At 49.9% G+C, this 26,197-nt stretch overlaps 1 protein-coding gene across 4 annotated transcripts in view; it reads left to right on the top strand.

Moving 5' to 3' along the window:
* Positions 1 to 6,702: 6,702 nt before the first annotated feature.
* The window catches only part of LOC123069893 (metal transporter Nramp4), a 64,315-nt gene continuing 44,820 nt past the window's right edge, over positions 6,703 to 26,197 (top strand). For 2 of the 4 annotated variants that reach the window (XM_044492854.1, XM_044492853.1), the window contains exons 1-5: positions 6,748 to 7,106; positions 7,502 to 7,580; positions 7,785 to 7,825; positions 7,912 to 7,990; positions 8,081 to 8,185. In XM_044492854.1, the coding sequence (XP_044348789.1) occupies positions 6,936 to 7,106; positions 7,502 to 7,580; positions 7,785 to 7,825; positions 7,912 to 7,990; positions 8,081 to 8,185 (475 nt within the window). In that variant the 5' untranslated portion in view covers positions 6,748 to 6,935. Of the gene's footprint in view, positions 7,107 to 7,501; positions 7,581 to 7,784; positions 7,826 to 7,911; positions 7,991 to 8,080; positions 8,186 to 26,197 lie in introns of all 4 variants that reach the window. The other 2 variants (XM_044492855.1, XR_006433167.1) reach the window with 2 other exon arrangements.

Raw genomic sequence — 26,197 nt, 5'->3', positions numbered from 1 at the left:
TGACTCCTGATGGTAGCGGCCATAGTTCCTCCACTTGGTGCTTGAGTGATCCTGCACTAGCACTTTGACCAATGAAGGCACAACCTCCTTTCCCTTCTCCAATGGTGGCACCACCTCCTTGCCCTTGTCCATCTGCATTATGAACAACACATAGTTCAATGGTCGACATTCATTCATATCGGTCAAACGCTCCTATATAACCCACCCCACTAACCCATCACCGCACTCAAACCCCCTCTGTTTCACCACCTCTCCTCTTCCACCTCTCTGTTTCACCACCTCCCCCTCGGCATGAACTCCAACTCCAACCCCAACCCTTTACCCTGTGGCACTAGATGGAGGGCCTACTTTCTTGGGTGCTCGCTCGGTTACCGCAAGAAGTTAGAGCACACCATGAAAGTGTGCTCGAACTTCAGCAACATCGATGACATGCACAAGGGGGCCGATGTTGTGATGAAGAAGGCTACGCCGGACGAGCTGAAGAGACTGATTCCGGACCCAACCAAGGGCGCGATGTCAGTGGACATCCTGCATTGGGCCACGAATCTGGCAGACTCCGGCGATGCTGGATAGCATGCAAGATGGGCCAAGTACAGTCAGTACAAGGTGCCTCAAGACCAGCGTGTCGTGGCGTACTGGAGTAGCACATTCAGGTCGTCGGAGGCCGACAATGACGAGGTGCAGATGCTGTCCAGGGCACCGGCGGTAGGTGACAGTGCAAGACCCATCGTTCTTGAGGAAGACGATGAGGACGAAGAAGGTGAGGATGGAAAGAAGATGGCTACACCCCCCTCTCCTCGCTGCTCGCCGCGACTCTAGGGTCGCCGCGGCTAGACAAGAAATTTTGTACCCCAATCTCCACCCCCGATGTAACCAAAAATAACCTATGAACCCTAGTAGCTGTCGATCCAGAATCAATTGATGGCAATCCTCCACCCCCGATGTGTTCAATCCCATCCCTAACTCTTCAATCGCGTGCTCTAATCTAATCTAGCCCGAATCAAAAGCAGTGAATGTATAGAGAGGATGAGGTCTTACCGCCATGGCCGATGCGCTCCGATGGGGGTCTATAGTCGCTCCGGTGGTTGCTGCCGCCGTCTTGGATCGATTCGCACCAGAGCTTGGGTGGTCGCCGTCATCGCTGCCGCCGGCGTGAGTGGGGAACAGGGGAGAGAGCGATGAGGAAGGGAAGTGAGGGTGATTTATGATGACGCGTTTGGAAACAACGCGACGTCTCGGGACCGCACCTACGCGTGCAACCGCCCACGCTCACGTGCCTAGGGTTGCACTGCGCGGGCATGGATCAACATAAACAACCGATTTGAACGTTCCTCTGGATGCAGGTCCAGAGGTGCTTTAATCTTTATGCTTTGCAAGCCCAACAGTAAATGCAGGTAACCAAACTTATCATTTTGTTCTGGCGTAGGCCTGTCTGACGTATATGCAATCTACCCAACACATCCCAAGCAACCGCATCACGCCGTAAATAAATGAATTAGACTAGCCACAGTGGGAGTAACTTCGGTAGTAACATCGAGTCCAACTCAGCAAATTTGCTTATGTGGCAATGAGTTAATGAGGAGAGATGTAGTACTAGTAACTTAGCTAGTTACTGTAACATCACATGTCCCAATGCAATATGAGTCTATAACCTAATAAATGAAGCTTTGCATGTTACCGCACTTAGACTAGCCACAATGGGTAGTAACATAGAGTACTAACATGAACATGTTACTACTCTATGTTACTACCTCTATAATGGGGAGTAACATATGTGTGGTAACATGCAACACTTCATTTATTAGGCTATAGACTCATATTGCCTTAATATGTGTGATGTTACTCATACTAGTAGTAACTAGCTATGTTACCACATGCCTCTCTTTCTTCATTTATTGCTTGCCACGCCGAAGTGGCCGTCATGCGGTGGCCCATGATGGAAGGATGGACACTGATGAGGACTCTTTGGTCAAGTATATGCGGCGTAATGCGGCGCAGAACCTCGACAACCAAGGTACTTCATCATCACTCAAATCATTTTTATCTTTTTCTAATACATCCATCGTTTCCAAGTTGAATAATGTGGGTGTTAGTCTAGGAAATAATGAGAATGATATTTCTGTTTCGACAAATGCTTTGAAACATTTGGAATATGACCGATTGAAGGTTACTCCACGAGTTTTCTAGCAAATCTTTTATCTCACATCTAGATGAGGAGGAGCTGCATGCCACATCATATGGTCAGCTACTCGCTCATGTAGTAGGGGAGATTTCGGACGTGGGCTTGCAGGAACCCGGGCTTAGCTCATTGCTTGATCTTACAGCTTCTGGTCGTAAATCCAAGTCGAATCGTTCGAAAAAATGTCGTAAATCCTCTAAGAGGGCGAAATTTTCTAAATCTCCTATTGTTTCCCCATGAATGGCATGTTCTTTAATAGCAGAGGTCTTGGTGACTTGGCTAAACATATATTCATTGCGGAATGTAATAGGGAACACAATTTAGACTTTTTGGCTTTATCTGAAACGGGGAGACATGATTTCTCAGTAAGTCTTCTTAACCGTCTTTCTGGCGGGATAGACTATACTTGGATTTCTCGGCCACCTCGAGGTCGTTCTGGGGGCATTTTACTTGGCGTAAACACGGGGACTATGGATGTGTTGGCTAGTTCGGATGGTGAGTTCCACATTAAACTCCATATCCGGAACAAAGCCGGCAACTTCACATGGACCCTCGTCGCTGTGTATGGAGCAGCCCAGAATGAGTTCAAGGCTGATTTTCTCCGTGAATTGGTTAATCTGGTGAAGGAGAATCCCTACCCCATTCTTATCGGTGGGAATTTTAGTTTGCTACGATTTCCAAACGAGAAAAGCCGAGGTAGGTTTGATAATAATTGGCCTTTCCTTTTAAACGATGTCATAGACAGTCTAGATTTGCGAGAGGTTTCCATGATTGGAAGACAGTTCACTTGGGCGAACAGTCTTCCAGAACTGACATATGAGAAACTAGATCGCGTATTAATGGATACCGACTTGGAATCCAAATTCCCTATGGTTTCTGTACGCGCTCTACCTCGTATAGAGGCTATCTTAGACCATGCACCCATCCTTTTAAGTACTGGATTTCCACGACCGTAGCACAGACGCAAGTTCAAGTTTGAACTGGGTTGGTTGCATCGGGATGGATTCCATGACATGGTCAAGAAGGTGTGGGATAAACCGGTTGCCAGGCTTACCCCAATACACAAATGGAACAACAAAATTCATGCATTACGTAAGTTCCTTAGTGGTTGGGCTAGGCACACTGCGGGTATCGTCAAAAAGGAGAAGCTTCGCCTTTCGTCTATCATTGATGAATTAGAAGCCTTGGCAGAGGCTAGGCCTCTATCTGAGCATGAAATCGAGATCAAGAGTCATTCGGATGCACAGATAGCTAGCATGATGCGTGAGGAGGAACTCAAATGGTACCAACATAGTAACTCTCAATTTATCCTGAAAGGTGATTCGAATACTAGATTTTTCCATGGAGTTACCAATGGCAGGCACCGGAAGAGAATTATTCATTCCCTACAATAGGATGAGGGCATGATTGAGGGACATGAGCAACTTAAATCTTATATCACTAATTATTATAAAAATTTGTTCGGAGCCCCAGAGGAAGGTAACTTCTCAATGGATGAGTCCCGCGCGGATGACATCCCCCAGGTCTCTGATGAGGAAAACGACCTTCTAACAGCCCCATACTCCGAGGAGGAGGTTAGAAAGGCGGTTTTCCTAATGGAGCACAACAAAGCCTTGGGTCCAGATGGTTTTCCCGCTGAGTTCTACCAGAAATTCTGGCAAGTCATCAAGTCAGATCTCCTACTTTTGTTTAGCGACCTACATGCTGGCCATCTGGAATTGTTTCGCTTAAACTTCGGTGAGATTATTTTATTACCTAAGGTTAATGAGGCCGAAAGGATACAACAATATAGACCTATTTGCCTCCTTAATGTTAGTTCTAAAATATTCATGAAGGTTGCAACTATTAGGCTAAATTCGGTTGCTGAACATGTGATTCGTCCTTCACAGACTGCTTTTATGCAAGGAAGAAACATCCTAGATGGAGTTGTTATCCTTCATGAAACAGTCCATGAATTACATCGGAAAAAGTTGAATGGGGTGGTAGTCAAAATAGACTTTGAAAAAGCGTATGACAAAGTCAAATGGCCATTTCTTCAACAGACTCTCAGAATGAAAGGATTTTTTGCAGAGTGGTGCGCTATGGTCCATAGCTTCGTTTCTGGAGGTAGTGTTGCCATTAAGGTCAATGATGACGTTGGACACTATTTCCAAACAAAGAAGGGATTGCGACAAGGTGACTCAGTATCGCCCATGCTATTCAATATAGTGGCGGATATGCTAGCGGTCATGATTGAGCGTGCCAAGGTTGATGGCCAAATTGATGGAGTAGTAAGTCATCTAGTTGATGGTGGTCTCTCTATACTTCAATATGTCGATGATACGATTCTCTTCATGGATCATGACCTCGAGAAAGCGAGAAATCTGAAATTAATTTTATCAGCATTCAAGCAACTCTCAGGTCTGAAGATCAACTTTCATAAAAGTGAATTGTTTTGTTTTGGCGAGGCTCAAGACGAGGCCCACCTGTACGCTGAACTGTTCGGATTTGGGTTGGGCCAGTTTCTGATCACATATTTGGGGATACCGATACATTATCGGAGACTCACAAATGCTGAATGAAAACATGTCGAGGAGAGGCTGCAAAAAAGACTTAGCAGTTGGAAAGGTAAATTGTTGTCTCTAGGTGGAAGATTGGTCCTCATAAACTCAGTTCTAAGTAGTATGGTGCTATATATGATTTCCTTCTTCCAGTTGCCAAAAGGAGTTTTACATAGATTGGATTATTTCCGATCAAGATTCTTTTGGCAAGGAGATAGCGAGCGAAAGAAGTATCGACTGGCTAAATGGAGTGTGGTTTGTCGTCCCAAAGACCAAGGCGGGTTGGGCATTCATGACCTTGCGTTTAAGAATAGGGCCCTCCTCGGCAAATGGTTGTTTAAATTACTGACCGAAAATGGTGTATGGCAAACCCTCCTGAGGAGGAAATATGTGGGTTCCAAGGCGGTATCCCAAGTATACTGGAAGCCTGGGGATTCTCACTTTTGGGCGGGTCTAATGGCTACGAAGAAATATTTCTTCTCCTATGGATCCTTCTCGATTAAGGATGGCTCGGAAATTAGATTCTGGGAGGACAAGTGGCTAGGAAATGCCACACTCCGGGAACAATATCCGGCTCTATACAACATTGTGCGTCACAAGGGTGATACTATTGCCACTGTAATGGAATCATTTCCGCCAAATGTGACGTTCAGAAGAGATTTAATTGGACCTAGACTCCAATCGTGGTACATCCTGCTTCAACGGTTGTCCACGGTGTAATTGTCACATGGGTCTGATGTATTTCGATAGAACCTACATGAGAATGGAAAATTCTCAGTGGAGTCTATGTATAGAGCGTTAATCCAGTCTGATGTGCCGGTTGATAATAATAAGAAGATCTGGAAGATGAAGATACCTTTTAAGAATAAAATATTTGCATGGTATCTTCGTCGCGGAGTCATTCTTACTAAAGATAACCTTATCAAGAGGAATTGGCATGGAAGTCCGCGATGTGTTTTTTGTCATCATGATGAGACAATAAAACATTTAATCTTCCAATGCAAATTGGCTCAGTCTATATGATCAGTCATCCAGATAGCTTCTGGCTTGTATCCTCCTTATAGTGTTGCCAATATATTTGGCAACTGGTTACATGAGATTGATCACAGGTTTAGAACTCTTCTTAGGGTGGGAGCGCTAGCCGTTATTTGGTCGCTTTGGCTATGTAGAAATGATAAGGTTTTTAATGATAAAAGTACTTTTCTAATGTAGGTTATCTACAGATGTACCGGGACTCTTCGTTTATGGTCCTTTCTACAACGCATGGAGAATCGAGACCTATTTACGGAGGTGTGTACACGATTGGAGGATACGGCGAGGGATACTTTTATCCAACATGGGTGGCAACATGATCATAAGATTGGCCCACCTCCACTTTAGGCGTTATACACACTCTATCTTTGTATTCCGCCTATCTATTTTTCGTTCTTGCAAAGGACTTTGTGTGGCTGTGTGCATCTTAATTATGCAGAGGTCGAGTGTAATGCTTAAACCTTTTAAGTAATAAAGCGCCCCTTTTCGAAAAAATGTGTGATGTTACTATCTATGTTACTCACATTGTGAGTAGTCTTATGTTACTATCCATTATTGAAGTAAGTGATATAGTCCAAGGATATGTGTATGTTACTAGTGTATGTGTATGTTACTCTCCATTGTGACTAGTCTTAAGGCTGGTCACAGTGGGGAGGAACTTCGGAGTAACATCATACACTCTAATACAACTTTGCTTATGTGGCACATATTTAATGAAAAGAGAGACGCTTGTGGTAACTAGCTAAGTTACCGAAACATCACACACTCCAAGAAACAATAAGTCTATAACCTAATAAATACATCGTTGCATTACACTACATAGATATTCGTACTCACTATGAAGGTAATAACATAGTCTAAGAAAGTGTATAAATTACTAACTTATGTTCTTGCCCATTGTGACCAGCCCAAGTGGCGTATGTCCGAAACAAAAGCGATCACCGCATTATACTAGACTAGAGGAGCTGCCTGCCCGAGAGACGACTTTGATCTTAGATGCGCGCTCACCGAATCCATCCACATCGCATTATATATGTACGTCTTTGTGTAAACAAAACGGAGAGTTGACCTTGAGTGCATCTTGCATCTGGGATTGGAATGAATACAAAGCCAGCCTCGATGAGAAAAGTCAAAGTCAAGCCTATGTTAGCACACGGAGTGCATCCCAGAAGACGAGAAGAGAAATGGAAGAGAGGGGAAGCATCGGAAGGGACCGAGGGCAGCAGCAGGACGGGAATGGGAGGGCCGTGACCATCGCCGATGGCGACGTGATAGAGATGGAGGCAGCGGCAGCGTCGACGGTCGCTTCTTCTGGGCAACAAGGCGATGATGCGGCCGGTGGCGTCCACGTCCAGGTAGTGTTCGCTCCTCATCGCTCCCCTATGCGGTTTCTCTGACGGATAATTAGTGATTTTCTTTAGTTCTTATCTGATGGATTTTTTCTTTGGATTTGTAATGTTTTTCTTGCTGGCAGAGGCGCGCTAATTAGTGATCAGTTAGTTCTCTGACGGATAGTTTCTGCTCATCTTTTTGTAGTCTCATTTGACGATAGGCAGAAGGCTTTCGGTTCTGCGAGTTTGAGTCGTTATTTTTTTTTATACCGAAAAGGCTTTAGCTCCGTTTTATATATAAAGCAAGGATCAACGACATGGAAACTCTGCCGAATGTTTCAGGTGGAATTGAATTTAGACGTTAGTGATGCAGTACACAAAATAAACTAAACTTTGCGTTCACTTGTACTACTGAGCAGGGGCCTAGGTGGAAGAGATTTCTAGCATACGTTGGACCAGGATTTCTCATCTCCATGGCTTACCTGGATCCTAGCAACTGTAAGCCCAACCAGCCTTGTCTCCTTCCATCGTCTCTCCATTGGACTTTAAAATGTTCTCATGTTTATGCCAACTTATCTTGCTAAAAAGATGATGAACATATGTAATTCATCGCCACTAAACAATATGAAAACACTACTGTATATTTTCTTTCCAGTGTTTGTTTATTGCATTCTGACAGTTTGAACTTTGCAAAACCAACAGTGCAAACTGATTTGCAGGCTGGATACAGTCACAGATATGAGGTACAAATAAAATTATCCAAAATGTTAAAACTATTTCACCCGTCGTGCTGGAATAACTGGGGCCTGAACATTGTAATTTCTTTCAGTTATTATGGGTACTCTTATTCGGGTTCATCTTCGTGTTGATTATACAGTCGTTGGCAGCGAAGCTTGGCATCGTTACAGGTGAGATAATCAATGTGCTCTTGATGCAAAATTATACTGTTTTGTATTTAGTATGAAGCTTAGCATATATCTTCACATAATCTACTTTAGGAAGGCACCTCGCGGAGCTGTGTATGAGTGAATACCCCAAGCCTGTCAGGTACGGCCTATGGTTTTTCGCCGAGCTAGGTGTGATTGCTGCCACTATACCAGGAGGTATTGAACTTAGTGTTCCTAGTTTTTCCTTCTGTTTTTTAACTTGTAAAATTATATTTACTTACTGCCCCCTCATTTTCAGTTTATTAAGCTCGTCGGTTTATGTTGACTTATAGGAGTAATTGTTAGGTGATAGTTCGAAAGTGATATTCCCCCTTTTGCATTCAATCCACATGGTAGGTACTCACGTGAAAGGGATAGGTAAACTATAGCATAAGGGCAACTCTAACCGACCCTAATAAAGGAGGATCCGGCCGAGTAAACCCTTACTGGAGTATTTTTACTCCACTAAGTTTTGGTCGGACCTAACCGATCGCCTATATATATAACGGAGTAAATTTTTGTTTTTTCTAAACTTATGCAATTCTAGAATACATTGTAACCACATATTAGCACATGTATAGAAACTGAATGTTCAACCAAATAACGAATATAGTTTACAAACCAAATGCAAAGTTTACAAACTGAATTATTCAAATTTAAACACGTCGAATGGTCCAAATGTAGCAAATAACATGTGATAGAACAACTAGGAAGCACTATGACGTTGCCAGTGATGTTCAATAAGATCATCTTGGAGCTGAGCATGAACTTGTCGGTTCTCGATCTTGCGATGCTCTTCAAGGAATGTCAGGATCCTATTTGGATCATACTCTGGCTAAACCGGAGTCCCGTTGGTGATGTACCGAAAGTTCTCAGGTATCTCCCTCTCGTCTTCGATGATCATGTTATGCAATATGATGCAACAAGTCATGATCTACCATAGAACCTTGAAGCTCCAGTACTTGGCAGGGCCACGAACAATTGCAAAGCGCTTCTGGAGCACACCTAAGGCTCTCTCCACATCTTTCCTAGCAGCCTCTTGACATTGGGTAAAGTGAATATTTTTGTTACCTTTTGGATGAGGAATTGTTTTGACTAATGCAGCCCATGGTGGATAGGTGCTATCCGCAAGGTAGTAATCCATCGAGTAGTTGTGCCCATTGACCGAGTAGGTGCAAGCAGGAGCATCTCCTGTAATAAGCCTAGAAAACAGTGGTGATCTTGACAGCACATTCAAGTCATTGTGAGAGCCAGACAAACCAAAGAATGAATGCCATATCCAAAGATCCTTCGATGCAACTGCCTCAACAAGATCGTTGGATCGTTGCAGTGGCCTTTGTACTGACCCTTCCACCCTGCAGGATAATTTGTCCATGTCCAGTGCATACAGTCAAGTGATCCAAGCATCCCTAGCCATCCTCTTGCTTCACTCTCGGTCATCAGCCTCTAGGTGTCTTCCTCGGTGGGTGCTCTCAAGTACTCGGGTCCAAAAACATCTATCACTGCTTTAGTGAACCTTCGAACAGCCTCCAAGATTGTGTCTTCAGCAATGCGGACATAGTTGTCAACTGCATCGGCTGAACACCCATATGCCAAGACTCGAACAACCGCAATGCACTTCATCAGAGGACTTGCACTCATCTCTCCACTTGCATTTCTCCAGAGTTTGAACCAGTCATCATACTTCTCAACGGCTTTTGCAATCGTTAGAAAAAGACTTGTGTGCGTCCGAAAGCGCCGACAAAAGTACTTCCCCGGATAGGTTGGCTTCAAAGTAAAATAGTCTCTCATGATCTTGGCATGACCCTCTGCTCTATCACGGTTGATGTGCATGCGGCCATACCACGATCCTCTCCTAGGGCGCCGAATATTATCATTGAAAATCATGCCTAAAAGGGTTTCAAAGTCTTCGTCGTCTTCTTCCTCTTCGGATGACGACGAGTCTTCGAAGACCATCTCCCTCAACCTCTTCGTCTACAATTCAAATGGCTAGGTTCAATCCAAATGGCTCGGTTAAAAAAGAAACGAGCAAAAAAAACTCATCTAGGCGATTCGTCGAACACTTGCGGTGCGGTGGTGATGCACTGGCCAGCCGCCGTCATTTCGGACAAACTGGTGGGTGGCGAAGCGTGAAAATGACCTGCAGCGGCGCGGAAGCAAGGCCGGGAGTGGCACCCGCCAAAGAGGAAGAAAAAGCGAATCAATCCGACGAATCGGTTATGGCGACGGCGGCGGCGTTTCACCTGATTCCGATGACGGTGGACGAACGGGCTGGGTTTCGGGCAGAAGGGCGGCAAGGGCCAAGGGAGGCAATGCGGTAGCGGCGGGGGCCGGCGAAGAGGTAGTGGTGAGGGAGAGGCCCGAGAGTTATGTTCTGTGCGGTAGCGGCGGAGTAAAAATAGGGGTGGGATAGGCGCTGGAGTATAATTTATCCTCTGCTAATGGTTATTGGGGATCGGCTAAGTGTGCGTTCGAGGAGAAAAGCCGAAATTATCCTCCTCTAACGCCGGATAGGGGATCGGTTAGAGTTGCCCTAAGTAGAAAATTTGAATCATGTTACTAGAGAAATCAATGCAGCTTTAGACCCATTGTATTACTGCTAGACGAGCAAGGTAGCAGAAGAATAAGGGGGAAATGCGTTGCTAGACGAGCAAGGTAGCAGAAGAATAAGGGGGAAATGCGTTGGAGCACCTGGGTGCACACACCCGCATATGAAAATGCATTAAAGAATATTACGAAATTTCAAAAAAAATTAAATTTTTGGGATATGAAACATGAGTGCCCACGGTACACCTGTGTTCATTTTCGTGGGGAATGGATGCCCGTGGTATCCGCGGCACAGGAATTATGAGCGGTGGTTTTTCATTGGCATGTCTTATCAAAACAGAGATCGTGCTCGTATTTTGGGGATATCATGAAGATTTTGTTTCACCCCACTCGCATAATGGTGTTTTTGTATTGAGGCGTGGCGATTTTAACGACATAGTAAGGGGACTCTTGGCCTTTCACATGCCTATAAGAATGAAAAGGGAGCCCTTGACAATCCACGCTTCCATTCCTCCCTTGCCTACTGCCTCCTGAGCTCCAGCGCCCAAATCCAATCCTCAATCCACTCGCCTCTCTCACGTCCACAGCTTCCCTTTCCGGCCATGGCCGGCGCCACCTTGAAGGGGCACCGGGCTGGCTCCACCGTCATGGAGGGCACCATCCTGGAGCTGCGGAGTGCGGGGTACATCCCCGCCAACGTTGCGACCCGGCCACCGGAGAAGGACCAACGAGCACTCATCCCCAAGCCGCGGGAGAGGGTCGTTTTCGTTCCCCACCTCATCGGAGGTATGGGGTTCCCGCTGCACCCCTTTGTGCACAGGATCCTCTACTATTATGGGTTGGATTTCCACCATCTGGCCCCAAACTCCATCCTCCACCTCGCATCATTCTTAATCGTCTGCGAGGCCTTCCTCCGCGCCGAGCCCTACTTTTGGGTTGTGGCTGAAAATCTTTGGCATTAAGCCGAAGTCCAGTGGCTACAAGCTCGCAGAGTGCGGGGGGCCATGATCAGCAAGAACCAGAAGGCCACCTGGTTCAAAGGAACCTTTGTCGAAACCATCAAGGAGTGGTAACGTGATTGGTTCTACGTCACCGAGCCAGTCGCTGTCGGATTCCGGGCTTCGCAGACCCAAGAAAGGTTCAAACTCTGAGGCGTGTGCGAAGAACTCAACCTCTTTAGCCGATCGACTCGCTGCTCTCACGGCCTAGCTCGATGAACGGGAAGGAAATGGACACGACAGTTTATCCAGGTTCGGGCCACCTTGCGGTGTAAAACCCTACTCCTGCTTTGTGGTGGATTAGCCTCGCGGGGGCTGAGGATGGACTAGTACAAGGGGAAGAACCACCTCAGGAGGCTTGTTCTTGTGGTGGTGGTAGCTTCGGGGAGCTATCTCTCTGGGACTCGACCCTTTGCTATGGTGGTGGCTAGGCTGTACTTATAGTGGCCTCGGTCCTCTTCCCCAAAACTTAGGCGGGAAGGGATCCCACAGTGGCCAATTTTGAAAGGGGACAAGTAGTACATCTTATCCTGACGAAAGGTGGTCTTCGCCTGTAAAGCTTCTGATTGTGACGTCGTGGTGGGCTCAACGATGACATCCATCCTGTTAAGGAGTATTAGTATTGGTCTAGGAGTCCTTATTAGTCTATGTTTAGTTTCCTTACACCCCAAGTCATGTGTAATATATATATGCCCCTTGGGCCTTCAATAAAGATAAGTTGCTTTCCTAACATGGTATTAGAGCCTAGGTTATTTTTTTCTCGCACACCGCAACTCGTGCTCGTACCGATCGGTTCCGTATCGATCTCGTATTTTTTCTTGATCCTATCGCCTCACCGACGTGATCTGCTCATGTCTGGCTGCTGCTAGCTTTTATGCTAGCTCATCTCCTTCTGGTCGCCCCGATCTGCTGTCCTCCAGCCGGATCCTGCCGCCGGCCGCCGTCTGTCGTGATCTCCAGTCGGATTCTGCCGCCGGCCGCCGTTGTTCCGCCGCTAGCAGATCGCGGTGCCTCGTCTTCTACAGGATTAGGCAGCGGACGAGGATCTCCCATTGGTTGACTGCCTCCATTGACTTTGTTGGGTGGCTAGTACGGGTGCTACGAGCCACGTTCATGTGAGGGCCCTGATCTCGTGTGCGTGTTCGTCTCTTGCGCCTGCAGCTAGCTTTCCTACTGCTGCTGTTAGGTTGCTCCTACAAACCACGTGAGGGTCTGTTCTGCTTGTTCGTCTGCGTATTCCGCCGCCGGTGGTGTTGCTTCCATCTGAGGCTGGTTTGCTTTGAGTAAAAAAAAAGGTACGATGTCATCAGGCTATGTCGTCATTCCCCGTTGCCCGGTGGTTTTTGATGGTACAAACTACAGTGAGTTTGTTGGCTTCTTCCGCATTCATATGCGTGGTATTCGTCTCCGGGGTGTTCTATCTGGCGAGGTCTCTTGTCCGCCGCGCCCGGTTCCTCTCGTGGCTCTACTCCGCCGACGCCCTCGTCCCTTGCTGCCGATGCTCCTCAGGCTGCTAAGGATGCCGCTAAGCTTGCTGATGAGTCTGCAACTCGTGCCTATGAGCAACAAGTTTTGACCTATGAGGTGGCCCTTCACTTTTACCGTGATGCTCTAGCTGGTTACATTCAGTGGTCTGATGATGATGCTCGTGCTGCAGCTGTTCTCACTTCCAGTGTTTTGCCTCAGTTTGCCTCTGACTTTATGGGCCTCGCTACCGCCTTTGCAATGTGGACATGTTTTTGCCAGCGCTATCAACCCTCCGGTGATGCCTTGTATCTATCTGTGGTTCGCCAGGAGCATGCTCTTCAGCAGGGTGACTCCACTGTTGATGATTTCTACGCACAGAGTTTTTGCCATTTGGCGCCAGCTTGACTCCCTTCGCACTGCTGGTTGCCGTACTTGTCAGTGTTGCCAAGCTGTGCGGCCGACTTGGAGTTTCATCGTGTCTATGAGTTCTTGTCTCGACTTCGTCCAGAATTTGAGCCACGACGCGCTCAATTGTTTGCCCGTGGTCGTATTACTCTTATGGAGGCGCTTTCTGAGATTCGGGCTGAAGAGACTCGCCTAAGTGGTGCCGGTTTACTTGAGGTTCCCTCTGTGCTTGCTGCTCGAGCTTCTACTACACCGCCTCTTTCACGCTCCAGTGCTCTGCCACTCCCGCCCACGTCTCCTAGTGGTGAGAGCCGCTCTCGTTCTCACTGCGGCTACTGCAACAAGGATGGTCATCCCGAGTCTGAGTGCTTCCTGAAGAAGCGGCACATGCGCCAGGGTGCATATCTTCTTTAGGGACTTGTGCTTCTATTCCGACCCCTTCAGCAGTGTCCCTGACTGAGCAGGATATTGTGCGACTTAAGCGTCTACTTGCAGCTTCGGGTTCTTCTTCACCAGGTTCTGTCGGTCTTGCTGTCGACTCTTCTAGCTCAGAGAGACCACCCTCTTCACAGTCAGAAGCACAACACAGGAGCTCTGCTTGGCCCTCTTCACAGTCAGGAGCACAACACGGGAGCTCTGCTTGGTCCTCTTCACAGTCAGGAGCGCAACACGGAAGCTCTGCTTGGTCTTGGCCCTCGGCGCCATGTTTTTTGTTTTCTTTCGCTGCCATCGTATCTAGTTCATGTGTGCTTTTTAGCTTCCTAGTTTTCTATAATTTCCGTTGCGTCCACCAAATCTGTTGATATTTTGTGTTTTCTCATGTCATGCGAGTCCACCAAACCTATGTCCGTCAGCCTTTTTCTGGTCATTGTCCTCTGTATAGGATTTCTGTGGCCTCTCTTTGCATTGTTGATCTAAGCCCATTCTCTTGCCGCCGAGCTTCTTTCGCCGTCGGTTCATGGGCCATGATTCTTTAAGCAATGCTTCTTCTCTTGATGTGCCATCTTCTTTTGATAACCCATCTTCTCTTGATACTTCTATTGTATCTTCTATTAATGCGGTGTCTTCCTCTGATGTGCCATCTTTATCCCCTTTGGCGACTCGACAGGTTTTGAAGACTCTTCACGCTACGACGACAGTCAAGACGCGGATTTGGATTATCATTTTTTTCTAGTATTACACTTCTTCAAATGCAATGCTATTGCATACGCTTTGCATTTGAGGGGGGGTGTTAAGGAGTATTAGTATTGGTCTAGGAGTCCTTATTAGTCTATGTTTAGTTTCCTTACACCCCAAGTCATGTGTAATATATATATGCCCCTTGGGCCTTCAATAAAGATAAGTTGCTTTCCTAACACATCCTACCGTTCTGGCGGCCCTGGTCTTGTTGCACGCAAACGGTAACCTTTGGTCGATTCCTTGGGACTCCGCGCCTGCGCTTGCCTCCTTAGCACTAAAGAGGAAACCTGCCGCTCTGCGCCCGCTGGCGCGCGCCTGGTCTTGGCCGTCATGGCTGGCGTCACCTCCAGATCTTCAACAAGGGTTCTTGCCTCCCGGGACTTGACCACTATACCAGCGTTCCTCCCAAGCTGCTTGCCCAGGGCGATGTGCATCAACCGCTGGAAGGTTGCTCCGGCATTGCGGAACCCAAACGGCATGTAGGTGTAGCAGTACACCCCGCATGGGGTCAAGAAGGCCGTCTTCTCTATGTCTTCCACCGCCATCTTGATTTGATGATAGCCTGAGAAGGTGTCCAGGAAGCATAGCAGGTCGCATTCGGTGGTGGAGTCAACGATCTGGTCGATGCGTGGAAGAGGGAAAGGGTCCTAAGGGCAAGCTTTGTTCAGGCTCGTGAAGTCAACGCACATGCGCTCCTTCCCGCCCTTCTTGGGGACGATAACCGGGTTTGCCAACCATTCCGGGTGCCGCACCTCCCGGATAACGCCGGCCTCTTGCAGCTTGTGGGTCTCCTAAACGATGAACGACTGCTTCTCCGGGGCTTGACGTCGCGCCTTCTGCTTCACGGGGCGCGCGTTCGGGCACACCATGAGGTGGTGCTCCACCACCCCCCGCGGGGCGCCTACCAGGTCCTCCTCCTGATCTCGGGGGAGGCCGGCGCCTATGGTGAAGGTAGTACCCGACTCCCCGTCCTCGTCGACCGGCACTTGCTTCGTCTCGGCCCGATCCTGAGAGAACAATTGCTTCTTCTTTGCCGGGGCAGCCCCCGGGCCTTCCGGAGCGCCCCCCGCGCTTGGCCGTGCGGCTGCCGCGGCCTTAAAAGTGAGCTTGAGGGCCGTTAGCGCGTCCCTAGCGTCTCCGGCATCTTCATGATGTTGTAGCTGGTATGAGTCGCCGCCATGAACTTGGCGAGGGCCGGGTACCCGAGGATGGCGTTGTACGGGAGCCCGATGCGCGCGACGTCGAAGTCGATGAGCTCGGTGTGGTAGTTGTCGCGCGTTTCGAATGTGACAGGGAGGCGAATCTACCCCAAGGGGCAGGTGGAGCCGCCGACCACACCGGAGAAAGGCTTGGTGGGGAGGAGCCGACCATGAGGCATGTGGAGCGGGCCGAACGCCTCCACGGAGAGGATGTTGAGGCCAGCGCCGCCGTCGATGAGGGTCCTGGTGACCGCTACGTTGCAGATGGTGGGGGTGCAGAGCATGGGAAGTGCACCGATGCCGACTGTGGTTTTGGGGTGATCCCCGGAGTCAAAGGTGAGGTCGGCCTTGGGCGCCGCCCAGCCCGGAGGGGCCCCTCGGCGGGACGGGGAGGCCCCCATCTGGCGGAAGAACTGCTTGACGTGGCGGTCCGAGGCCGGCGCTTGCGACCCGCCGAGGATGGCCGCGACGGCGTGGGGCGCTGGTGCCGCGAAGCGTTCGATGAACAGGCCACGCAGCTCTTCCTAGGAAGCCACCGTGGACTCCGACAGAGTGAGAACCAAGCGCGTGGCATATCTGCGAGAGCCATAGGGAGCCAATTCGCCATGACCTTGTCGCCACCGGCTTCCCTGATGGCCTCCACGTAAGCCTGGATGAACTCCGCGGGGTCCACCGTGCCATCGAATCGCGGCGGCAACCCCGGCCTGAACTTCGGCGGCCATCGCACCCGCCGCAAGGCGGTGGCGAAGGCTTGATGATCCGTGGCGCTCTCGGACACGCCCGGCTGCCCTCCGAGCAGGACGACGGCCTATGAAAGCGAGACGACGAGAGGAGCGGAAGGCGTAGCGGGCGAGGGAGAGATCTTTCGACACGCCCCTACCTGGCGCGCCGAATGTCGGATTCCGGGCTCCGCAGGCCCAAGAAAGGTTCGAACTCTGGGGCGTGTGCGAAGAACTCAACCTCTCTAGCCGATCGACTCGCTGATCTCATGGCCTAGCTTGATGAACGGGAAGGAAATGGACACGGCAGTTTACCCAGGTTCAGGCCACCTTGCGGTGTAAAACCCTACTCCTGCTTTGTGGTGGATTAGCCTCGCGGGGGTTGAGGATGAACTAGTACAAGGGGACCTCAGGAGGCTTGTTCTTGTGGTGGTGTTAGCTTCGGGGAGCTATCTCTCTGGGACTCGACCCTTTGCTATGGTGGTGGCTAGGCTATACTTATAGTGGCCTCGGTCCTCTTCCCCAAAACATAGGCGGGAAGGGATCTCACAGTGGCCAATTTGAAAGGGGACAAGTAGTACATCTTATCCTGATGAAAGGTGGTCTTCGCCTGCAAAGCTTCTGATCGTGACGTCATGGTGGGCTCGACAATGACATCCATCCTGCCGTTCTGGCGGTCCTGATCTTGTTGCACGCAAACGGTAACCTTTGGTCGATTCCTTGGGACTCCGCGCCTGCGCTTGCCTCCTTAGCACTAAAGAGGAAACCTGCCGCTCTGCGCCCGCTGGCGCGCGCCTGGCCTTGGTCATCATGGCTGGCGTCACCTCAGCCTCATGAGGTGAGTGCTTGCATAGAAATCTCCGCTCCTCAGGAGGCCGCCTGGGGAGGCCGCTCCTTCAGGAGGTCTTGATGTTGTCCGCCTCGTGAGGCTTGGCCCCTCGCGAGGGTCTTGACTTGCCGATGCTGAAGATGGGCCGTACCAGGTCGTCGATGGAGCCACGCTGTGGGCCGCAGGCAGGCAAGTCTGGGTACCCTGGTTCCCAGAATGCCGACAGTCGCTGGCGGTAAGGCCGAAGTCCCGGCCTTCTCGGCTGACCCTTTGAGGAGGCTGGTTTCCTGGAAGAGGAAGTGTATCGACTGGGGCAACTCTGACGACGTGACCTTGCTGCAGTAGAAGATCCAGTTTCTGCCAGACAAGAAGAAGATCAAGCTGACGTCATGCTCCATCGCTGCATCTTGCCACTCCAACTTCGGGTGAGTCCGAAGTGGGCTCACAAGTCCGCAGACAAGCCGCCCGTGAAGTATTTTTTCCGCACATCCCTGTCTGATGTGAACGACACTTTTCAAGCCGTCCAAACACGATTTCTCCATAGAGGGGAGGGACTGCGGCTTCGACGCCGCGCACGACGCCGACGAGGTAATTTCTAGCACAAGGCCTTATATTCTCGTCTTGTATTTTGTGGATGTATCTTGATCGAACTTTTTGAACTTCTCCCTTCACAGAAGTGGATCCCCAAGGCACATCAAATGCTGTGCCCGACGCCACTGCCCGAGGAGGCGAGAACCCCCCAGCTCACGGCGTTCTTGGCCGAGGAGCAGTACGTGGTTCCGGCCAAGGAGCTGAAGCGGCCAAAGGGGAAGGCCAGCAGGCGCCTCCGAGGCACTTCGAAGGCCTGGTCCGAGGACACCCATGTCTCCTCCACCCACGAGGAGGAGACGAAAGACGAAGAAGAGGAGGCGGTCTCTCCGAAGAGGAAGAGAGCGGCGTCGGAGGACCTCGTGGAGGAGGCACACCACCAATCCCACAGGAAACTGTTCAAGGCCTCGGGCGTGCCGGTCGGTCAACGACTCGAGCCCGCTCAGGTGACCCTCTCTGACACCTCGGAGGACCCCCTTGCCCAGCTGCGCAGAGCGAGGCCAGCACTGTTTACAGGTATTGTGTAAATGCCCGATTACTGATTAGTCTTTGTAGCCTGTCCGCCCTCTATGACGGAGAGTGGGTCCGTGGAGCGTCCCATTCCCCCCTCTGCCCCTGACGGGCTAGGGGAAGTGATGTCGCTCCCAACCCCCACCGTTGATAACACGAGGGTGACGCCGGCGATTCATTGACCGAGGTCCATACCTCGGTCGCAGAAGACCACGGGGAGGAAGTCCCCGTGGTTATAGAAGACGAGCTGGGCCGAGGTGGATCCTCGGCCTAGATCACTCTGGAGCTGCCAAAGCAGCCCAAGGTTACTGTCCTTGACACCACGGCGGGTGGAACCGCGCCTTCCCCTCCTACTTCAAAGTAGGTCATGATGGGGTGGCCTGAGGAGATGGAGGTCGCCGTGGCGAGCTCCTCCATCCTAGAAGAGCATCGTGCCCTGATTGGCGCGACGCTGGGGAGCTTCCGGTTCGTGGAGGCCGGAATGCAAGAGGCCTTCAAGGGTCTTCTTAGAGGCTTTGAGGTATGTTTGCCACACTTCCGATTCACCTTCTTGTATATATATTCAATTCCGCGTCAGCCTTCAATGCGATAGCTTATAGCGTAGCTACCAGTAGCCCCCGAGCCCTAAGTTGGTAATAAAGAACTGACTTGGGGTCGTCTTGTTGTATGCGTGAAGTTGGCCGCTTAATAGCCCACGACAACTCTGGTTGGCTTGATATAAAGTTATCAGAGGATAGAAATCGAGCTCGGATGGCTAATTATTTCAATCATACGCGCAGGCCTCTACTTCGGCTCTGAGCTCCGTCTCCAAGGAATTGGCGGAGATGAACCGGAAGCTGAAGCGGTCCGTAGAGGACCTCGATCTGATGCAAAAGCAGATCGAAATAAGCGAACTTTACAATACGAAATAATGTATCTTTCACCGTTGTTTGAGCTTTAGTTGTAATCTCGGGCCTATATGATAACAGCTGCCACCACGGAGCTTGAGGCCCTCAAGGCGGAGCTACAAAGAGCTCGGCAAGAAGCCGAGCAGTAGAAGGCTATGGCGGCCAAGGGCAGCAAAGAGCTGGCCGAAGAAGGGGTGGCCTGCGGCAAGGACCAGGCCCGGGTCACCGAGGTCGAGGACAGACTGAAGAGCGTCTACCTGGAATGGGACGCCCTCCAGGAGGACAAGAAGAAAGCAGTTCTCGATTTCGAGAAGCTGAAATTGACGCATGCCAAGGTCTAGTCCCAAGCCCGGGCCGACCGCAAGGTGCTTCAGCAAGTGAGGCAAATCGCCGCCGGTAAGCCGTACTTGCTGCAGTGTGTTTTTGGTCGCAATGGGTCCATCGAGCTGACTCAACTCTGGCACTCTATAGAGGCCTTCGCAGATCTGCTTCGAAGTGCATCGGACGCCGACCGTCACTACGCCACCCAAGATGGGCATATGCCACGGAGAGGGCATTCTGGCAGCAATTCCAGGCGCCGTCGCATTCGCCACTGATCAATGATCAGATGAAACAGTTGATGCAGCTCTACCGCATGGCGAAAACGGCCATGGAGGACCTTTGTGTTCATCTGTGGCCTGTGGAGCCGCTGGCAACCAGTTTCTTCGGCCTGTTGGCCCGATCTTAAGACACCGGACCCCGAGCTCTTTGTTGGAAACGATCCGCGTGCCTGGAAGGTGCACAAATGGCGTACACCTCCATGAAGATCCACTACCCTCACATTGACGCGAGGCTGGTGGCTTCGGGGCCGCCGGAGGGGAAGACTTAGATGTCGGAGGAGTTTTTGGACGAAATGATGGAAGGCGCGCGGATAACCGAGCCACGCTGTGGCCATAACACTTTGTATTTTTAGCTTGCACTTTGGAATGCCGAAGTTTTAATGATGTAAAGGAAACAAGCTTTTGGGTTAAGTTTAAATGAGTTCGGCTTTAAGTTCTGACGTGCTCTATATATCATTTTCTTACTCCTGTTTGACTGGTTGATACTGAAAATGGCCAGTCGTCGCTTCCACCCCCTTTGTACAGAGTATAAGGGGTGTTTCCATAGCAATTTTACCCTTAGCAAATGTCTCGGTTCCCTCGGGTGGTTTATGCATATGGAAACTAGGCAATCAGACTATGATGGCTTTATAATTTTCACTTAGTCATAGGAGTTGGACTGTGGGAGCTAGTTACTAGCTCTCGGTACCTGAGGTGTTCGGCTGTGGCTGAGGTCTAAACCACCACACATCTCGGCTATTTTTGAGAAAAAGCCCCTCGTTTGACACGGAAGATCTTAATACGGTCTTATGTCGGACTGTCATCGGATCGCCGGTCAGTTCACACGTACCAGGACAGTCAGTTTTCAGCTTTCTCCACCGAGGCGCTTTACCATCCAATGTGGAAGCACAATCGCAGTGGTTCTCCCTTTACACTCTTACTCGAACAAGGCGGAACGTAAGAGGTAAACACAGAAGCCGGTCAACCCAACTATTGACCAAAATCATGGTTCGGAACTGATTCATATAATGCAACATCCGAGACGCCAAATAAACTATTCGGAATTTTATGTAAGCGTGGGATTAAATCCGAGCCCCTGGTCAATAGCCAGGTATACTGTTAAGGAGTGTGTTTCGCGAGAGTTTATGTTTGGCTCCGAAACAAGAAAGAAAAGAGAATGGCACCAGTATATGCATAACGATCGTAAAGGGTCTGTTTTCTTTTTGATTTATGGGGTCAAGCCGTACATGCTGAGCTGTATCAAAGAAAACTTTGAAAGATACATTGTGAGAAGAAGGAAAAGGGGAGGAACTGAACAGGTCCGGTCGTCGGGTTTAATGTCCCCGGTCTTTCTCTGTTGCACGTCTGCGCCTCTATGCTGTTTACCAGCGTGTCCCCATCTAAGCCGAGGTTGTTGTGCCTTGCCTGCTAACTCGTGTATCCTGTGCTTGATGCATCTGGCGATCGGTCCCTTTGAAGAGGTGGCGGCCAACGTGTTGGTTTAAGCCATACTGCTTGGGCCTTTGACAGTGCCTTGCCAGAGTGTTCGGATGGGTGTCGCCTGGTTGAACCAAGCGGCGCGCTCGGTGTGCTATGCTCCTCGGCCACCCATGGAATTTTTAGTGCGAAGTTGTGTACTCTAGGTACGTAGTCTTCGATGATAAGGGGAGGGGCGAGGAGCGTGTGGCCCTATTTAGAGTCAGCGCTGGCTTGTCCGAGGATGGGGTTGATGTCGCGGCAGCGCTTGGAGGAGCTAGATGCACCCTTTCCTAGCGCAGCGGGAGCAGCCTCTTCGGACGCCTGGACCTCGGCCGCGAAAATGGCGGTCTGCTCCTCTATCCGGAGTGAGCGTTCTGTGTTACCATTTACTGTGATAACACCATTTGGTCCGGGCATCTTTAGCTTCAAATATGCATAGTGTGGGACCGCATTAAAGCGTGCGAACGCATTTGTCTGAGAAGGGCGTGGTAGCCGCTGTGAAAGGGGACGATGTCGAAGATCAAGTCTTCACTTCGGAAGTTATCGGAGGAGCCGAAGACTACTTCCAATGTGATCGTGCCTGAGCAGCATGCTTCGACGCCGGGTATAACACCCTTGAATGTGGTAGAATTGGGTTTGATCCTTGAAAGGTTGAGGCTACTGCCTCCGTCCATGAGGACGCGTGTCAGGTGGAACCCATGAACGATGGGATCCAAGACCAGAGCCACTGACCCTCCATGACGGATACTGGTTGGGTGGTCGTGTTTGTCGAACGTGATCGAGCAAACCGACCATGGGTGGTACTTCGATGCCACTGGCTCTAAGGTGTAAACGTCCCAAAGTGCACGCTTTCTCTCCTTCTTAGGTATATGAGTGACATAGATCATGTTCATGTCCTTTACCTGGGAGGGAAATTGCTTTTGGCCTCCATTATTGGGCCGTCAAGGCTCCTCCTCGTCCTCTCTACGTGTTTGGCTTTTACCCTACCCTTCGGTTGTCACCTTACCGACCTGCTTGATGACCCAACGGTTTCAGTTGGTGTGATTTGCCGGTTTATCCGAGGTACCATGAATTTGGCATGACCTATTGAGGATTTTGTCCAGCTGGCTAGGACCGTCCTTATTTCCCTTGAAAGGTTCTTTTTCTGTCCGGCCCTAGGGCCGCTGAACCTTGCATTGACTGCGGCGTCCTCGGTGTCGCCGCCGCCATTCTTGCTCCTGCGCTTATTTTTACTGCGCCTGGGTTTGCCGTTGTTGTCGCGTGCCTCTGGGGTACCGGCCTCACCGTATGCAAACTACGGGCCAGCCAGCTGCCTACTCCCGCGCAAAAGCGGGTCATGAGAGAAGTAAGGGCCGCCATGATCCTCGGCTTGTCCTGCCCGAACTGTCTCGCGAGCCACTTGTCCCGGATGCTATGCCGGAAGGCGGCGATTGCCTCTGCGTTAGGGTAGTTGACTATCTGGTTCTTTTTAGTTAAGAACCAATTCCAAAATTTCTGGGCTGACTCGCTAGGCTGGGATGATGTCGCTGAGGTCGTCGCCGTTTGGTGGTCGGACATAGGTGCCTTGAAAGTTTGCCCTAAAGTCATCTTTGAGAGCCTCCCAACTCCCAATGGAGTGAGGAGGCGGGCTGTTTAGCCAATGCCTTGCCGGCCCCATTAGTTTGAGCGGCAGGTATTTAATGGCATGGAGGTCGTCCCCATAAGCCATGTGTATGTGGAGGAAGAAATCTTCGATCCAGACAGCTGGATCGGTTGTCCCATCGTACTGTTTGATGTTTATGGGTTTAAACCCGTTCGGGAAGTGATGTTCCATTACTTCGTCTGTGAAACAAATCGGGTGAGCGGGCCCTTCAAATCGAGCCGTGTTGTATCGAACGTCGGGGGATAGTCATGTGTGAGCCCGTTCTTGAGCTCTGCCATTCCTGTCTAGCCAGGCTTTGTAACCGTCGGGTCCGGCCGGCGCGCGCCCTCTTGACCCGTAAATGGATCGGGGGGCGCTCGGTTGGCCTCTATTCTTCTGTGGCGTCATAAGGCTTTAGGTAATCAACAGGATCTTCGCCGTAACGGCGCATTGCTTTTTTGGGGTTCCTATTCTCCCCTGTTGGCCTGTCATGTCCTCTAGGGGGCCGGTCAGGCTGATCAGCACGACCACGTTTAAAGGCACGTTGTCGGCTGCTTCGTCGTCGAACTCCGGGAGCAAACTTTGGCGCGGGTAGGATTTAGGTGCACTCTCCCGACACTCTTCGAGGTCTTGCTCAGCGACAAGAATGTCCACCCATTTTGTTGTAGGGTGAAACCCTAGATGGAGATCTTTCACGAATTGGAGGGGAAATCCCCAAGAACACGAAGAACACGAAGAACACAAGAGAGGGGAAACACTCAAATTGACTAGATCCAATCACACATATGCTAGATCCAAGAACACACAAGAGATCACAATGATTCAAGGACAATAAAGGAAAGATACAAGGTACTAGTTCATCCCAATCCTATGAGGAAAGAGGTCTTGATGATCCTATGATGGGGATCCTTCCCTAGATGGGGGCTTGATATCCACTAGGGATCTTCTCCTAGGAGGTCTTGATCTCCATGAGGAGGAAGATGAGCAAAGCTCTCTCTTTGTCTATCAAATACTTTGCTATCCCTCAAATGAGCTAGGGGGATATATATATATATATATATATATATATATATATAGTCTAGGGACGGAATAGAGGGGAGAGGGGGATACAAGGGTCAAAAGACCATAATGCACGCAGGCATCCACGGAAGGGTCCGGGCACCCGGGGTAAAGTGGCCCGGGCACCCGGACCGGTCAGAGGCGCGGGGCCGGGCACCCGGGGCTGCAAGGGCCGGGCATCCGGACAAGGCCGAGGCCGGCTGGAGCTGGGCCGGGCACCCGGGGCCATTTGGCCGGGCACCTGGGCGGCCTCAGCCAGCGCCAGGAGGGGCCGGGCACCCGGGGCCAACTAGGCCGGGCACCCGGGGTGCTCAGGGGCGGCTCGCAGCTGGCCGGCCGGGCACCCGGGGGTTCCTCTTCTTCGTTTCCTTCTCCTTCCTTCTTCTCTTCAGGTGCCAGTGCCTCCGTCCTTGCTTCCTCATGACGATCTCTGACGTACCTAAGAGTTCACAATGCGTCTCTTTGAGGTAGAATCCCATTCTCAAGTGAATTCGGACGAAACTCAGAGAGGAAAGAATTAACCTTGGTTTCGACGGTGCGTGCACGTGCTCTTGTCATTGGTCCTCGAGGTGCTTGACGAGTTGTAGTAGAGTCCATGGGGATGAGCGAGGGATGCTCCGCATCACCCCCCCCCCCCCCCCCCCCCGGGAGAGATCCGTCCACGGATCGTGATCTTCATCACCATGGGAAAGAGAGAGCGTTGCCTTGTAGAAGTTCTCAACCACCAAGTACTCACCGCCTTCAAGCTCGAAATGGGCACTCTCCAATGTCGCGCCGTCTCGTAATTCCTTCAAAAGGAACAAGTACAACAAACACTTGGAAAAACAAATGCGGTTAGCGTGAGTGCAAAACCAAGCATTCAAGAGGTGATTCACCAAAGAAGTGTCGTCATCAAGTGTAGCATATGGTGTGACAAGGGATTGTGACATGTCATGTAAGCGCATAAATGGAGCAAAATCAAGGACATCATGGAAATGAGCATATAAATGGGAGGTAGCGATGCAAATATGTGTGTCAAGAGAATAAGCATCTACCTCAAGATCATAGCAAGCATGCATAAGACTCTCGATGAACGGTCTATGGTAGGTATAAGAGTCATTCACAACACCCAAGAAGATGATATGACTAAACACATGCATCAAGTGCAAGACAATCCAAGCATAATGTGCATAGGGTGTAGTGAAAATCAACTGGCACTCAACACAATAGAAAGAGCAATTTCATCATGTGTGAGGCAATCAAGGCAAGCATGTATCAATCAATGGGACATGGCATATGTGAAGGAATTACATTGTTGCAACCAAACATGCGATAGGAGCAAGTAATCCAAGAATTGGATGCAACACACAAGTCATATATATCATGATGCATGGAAGTTTGAAAATGGCAAGTCAAAGCAAGATCTCTAACAAGTGCGTAATCAAGTGGTCCAAGATGACCAATAAGTCTCATGGTGCAAGCAACACAAGTAGTATGATCCTCAATATCCATGCTCAAGAAAGATGTCACCTTGAAGGCGTGTCCTTGTGCATTCTTCACAATGCCGAAACACAAGCAAGTGCGATGTAGAAGCATCGTGATCGAAGGTGGTTCGCTCTCAAGACCTCGAATGGTCAACTCACGTGAAGTGGAAGTCGAGACGAAATCCAAGTATCCTACAGATGCACAGAACAAAACAAAGAATGTATGCGCATGGTAGATAAACACATCATCCATCATGATGGTTCTCTTCTCTTGCACCTAACCGTTAGAAGCACAAGTGCATGAATAATAAGATGCAACAATGGCTATATTCATGACACTAGGTATATGGTGCAAAGAGGTAAGACAAGCATGCTTCACAAGAAATATGTCAAAAGCTCCAAATATATTCGAGAATGCTATGGGGGCAATTTCATTATCAAGACTAAAAGCATTGTTGCACTCAAGATATGGCAAATCATTTAGCATGAGAGAGGCAACACATGGAGATATATGACAAGAAGCAATAACAATCATGTGCAAAGCATGTAGATGGTTGTCATCAACCGCATGAAGTGAGCAAGTATGAATCATGGGTGATGCAACAAGGCAAGCAATCATAATAACCAAGTCGTGCAAGCTAGTAGTGCGAAGATGCAACAT

The sequence above is a fragment of the Triticum aestivum genome, chromosome 3B, assembly GCF_018294505.1.
Source record: "Triticum aestivum cultivar Chinese Spring chromosome 3B, IWGSC CS RefSeq v2.1, whole genome shotgun sequence".
In the NCBI taxonomy this organism is placed as follows: Eukaryota; Viridiplantae; Streptophyta; class Magnoliopsida; order Poales; family Poaceae; genus Triticum; species Triticum aestivum.
The sequence above is the reverse complement of the archived record's forward strand: the minus strand, read 5'-3'. Positions and strand labels throughout refer to the sequence as shown.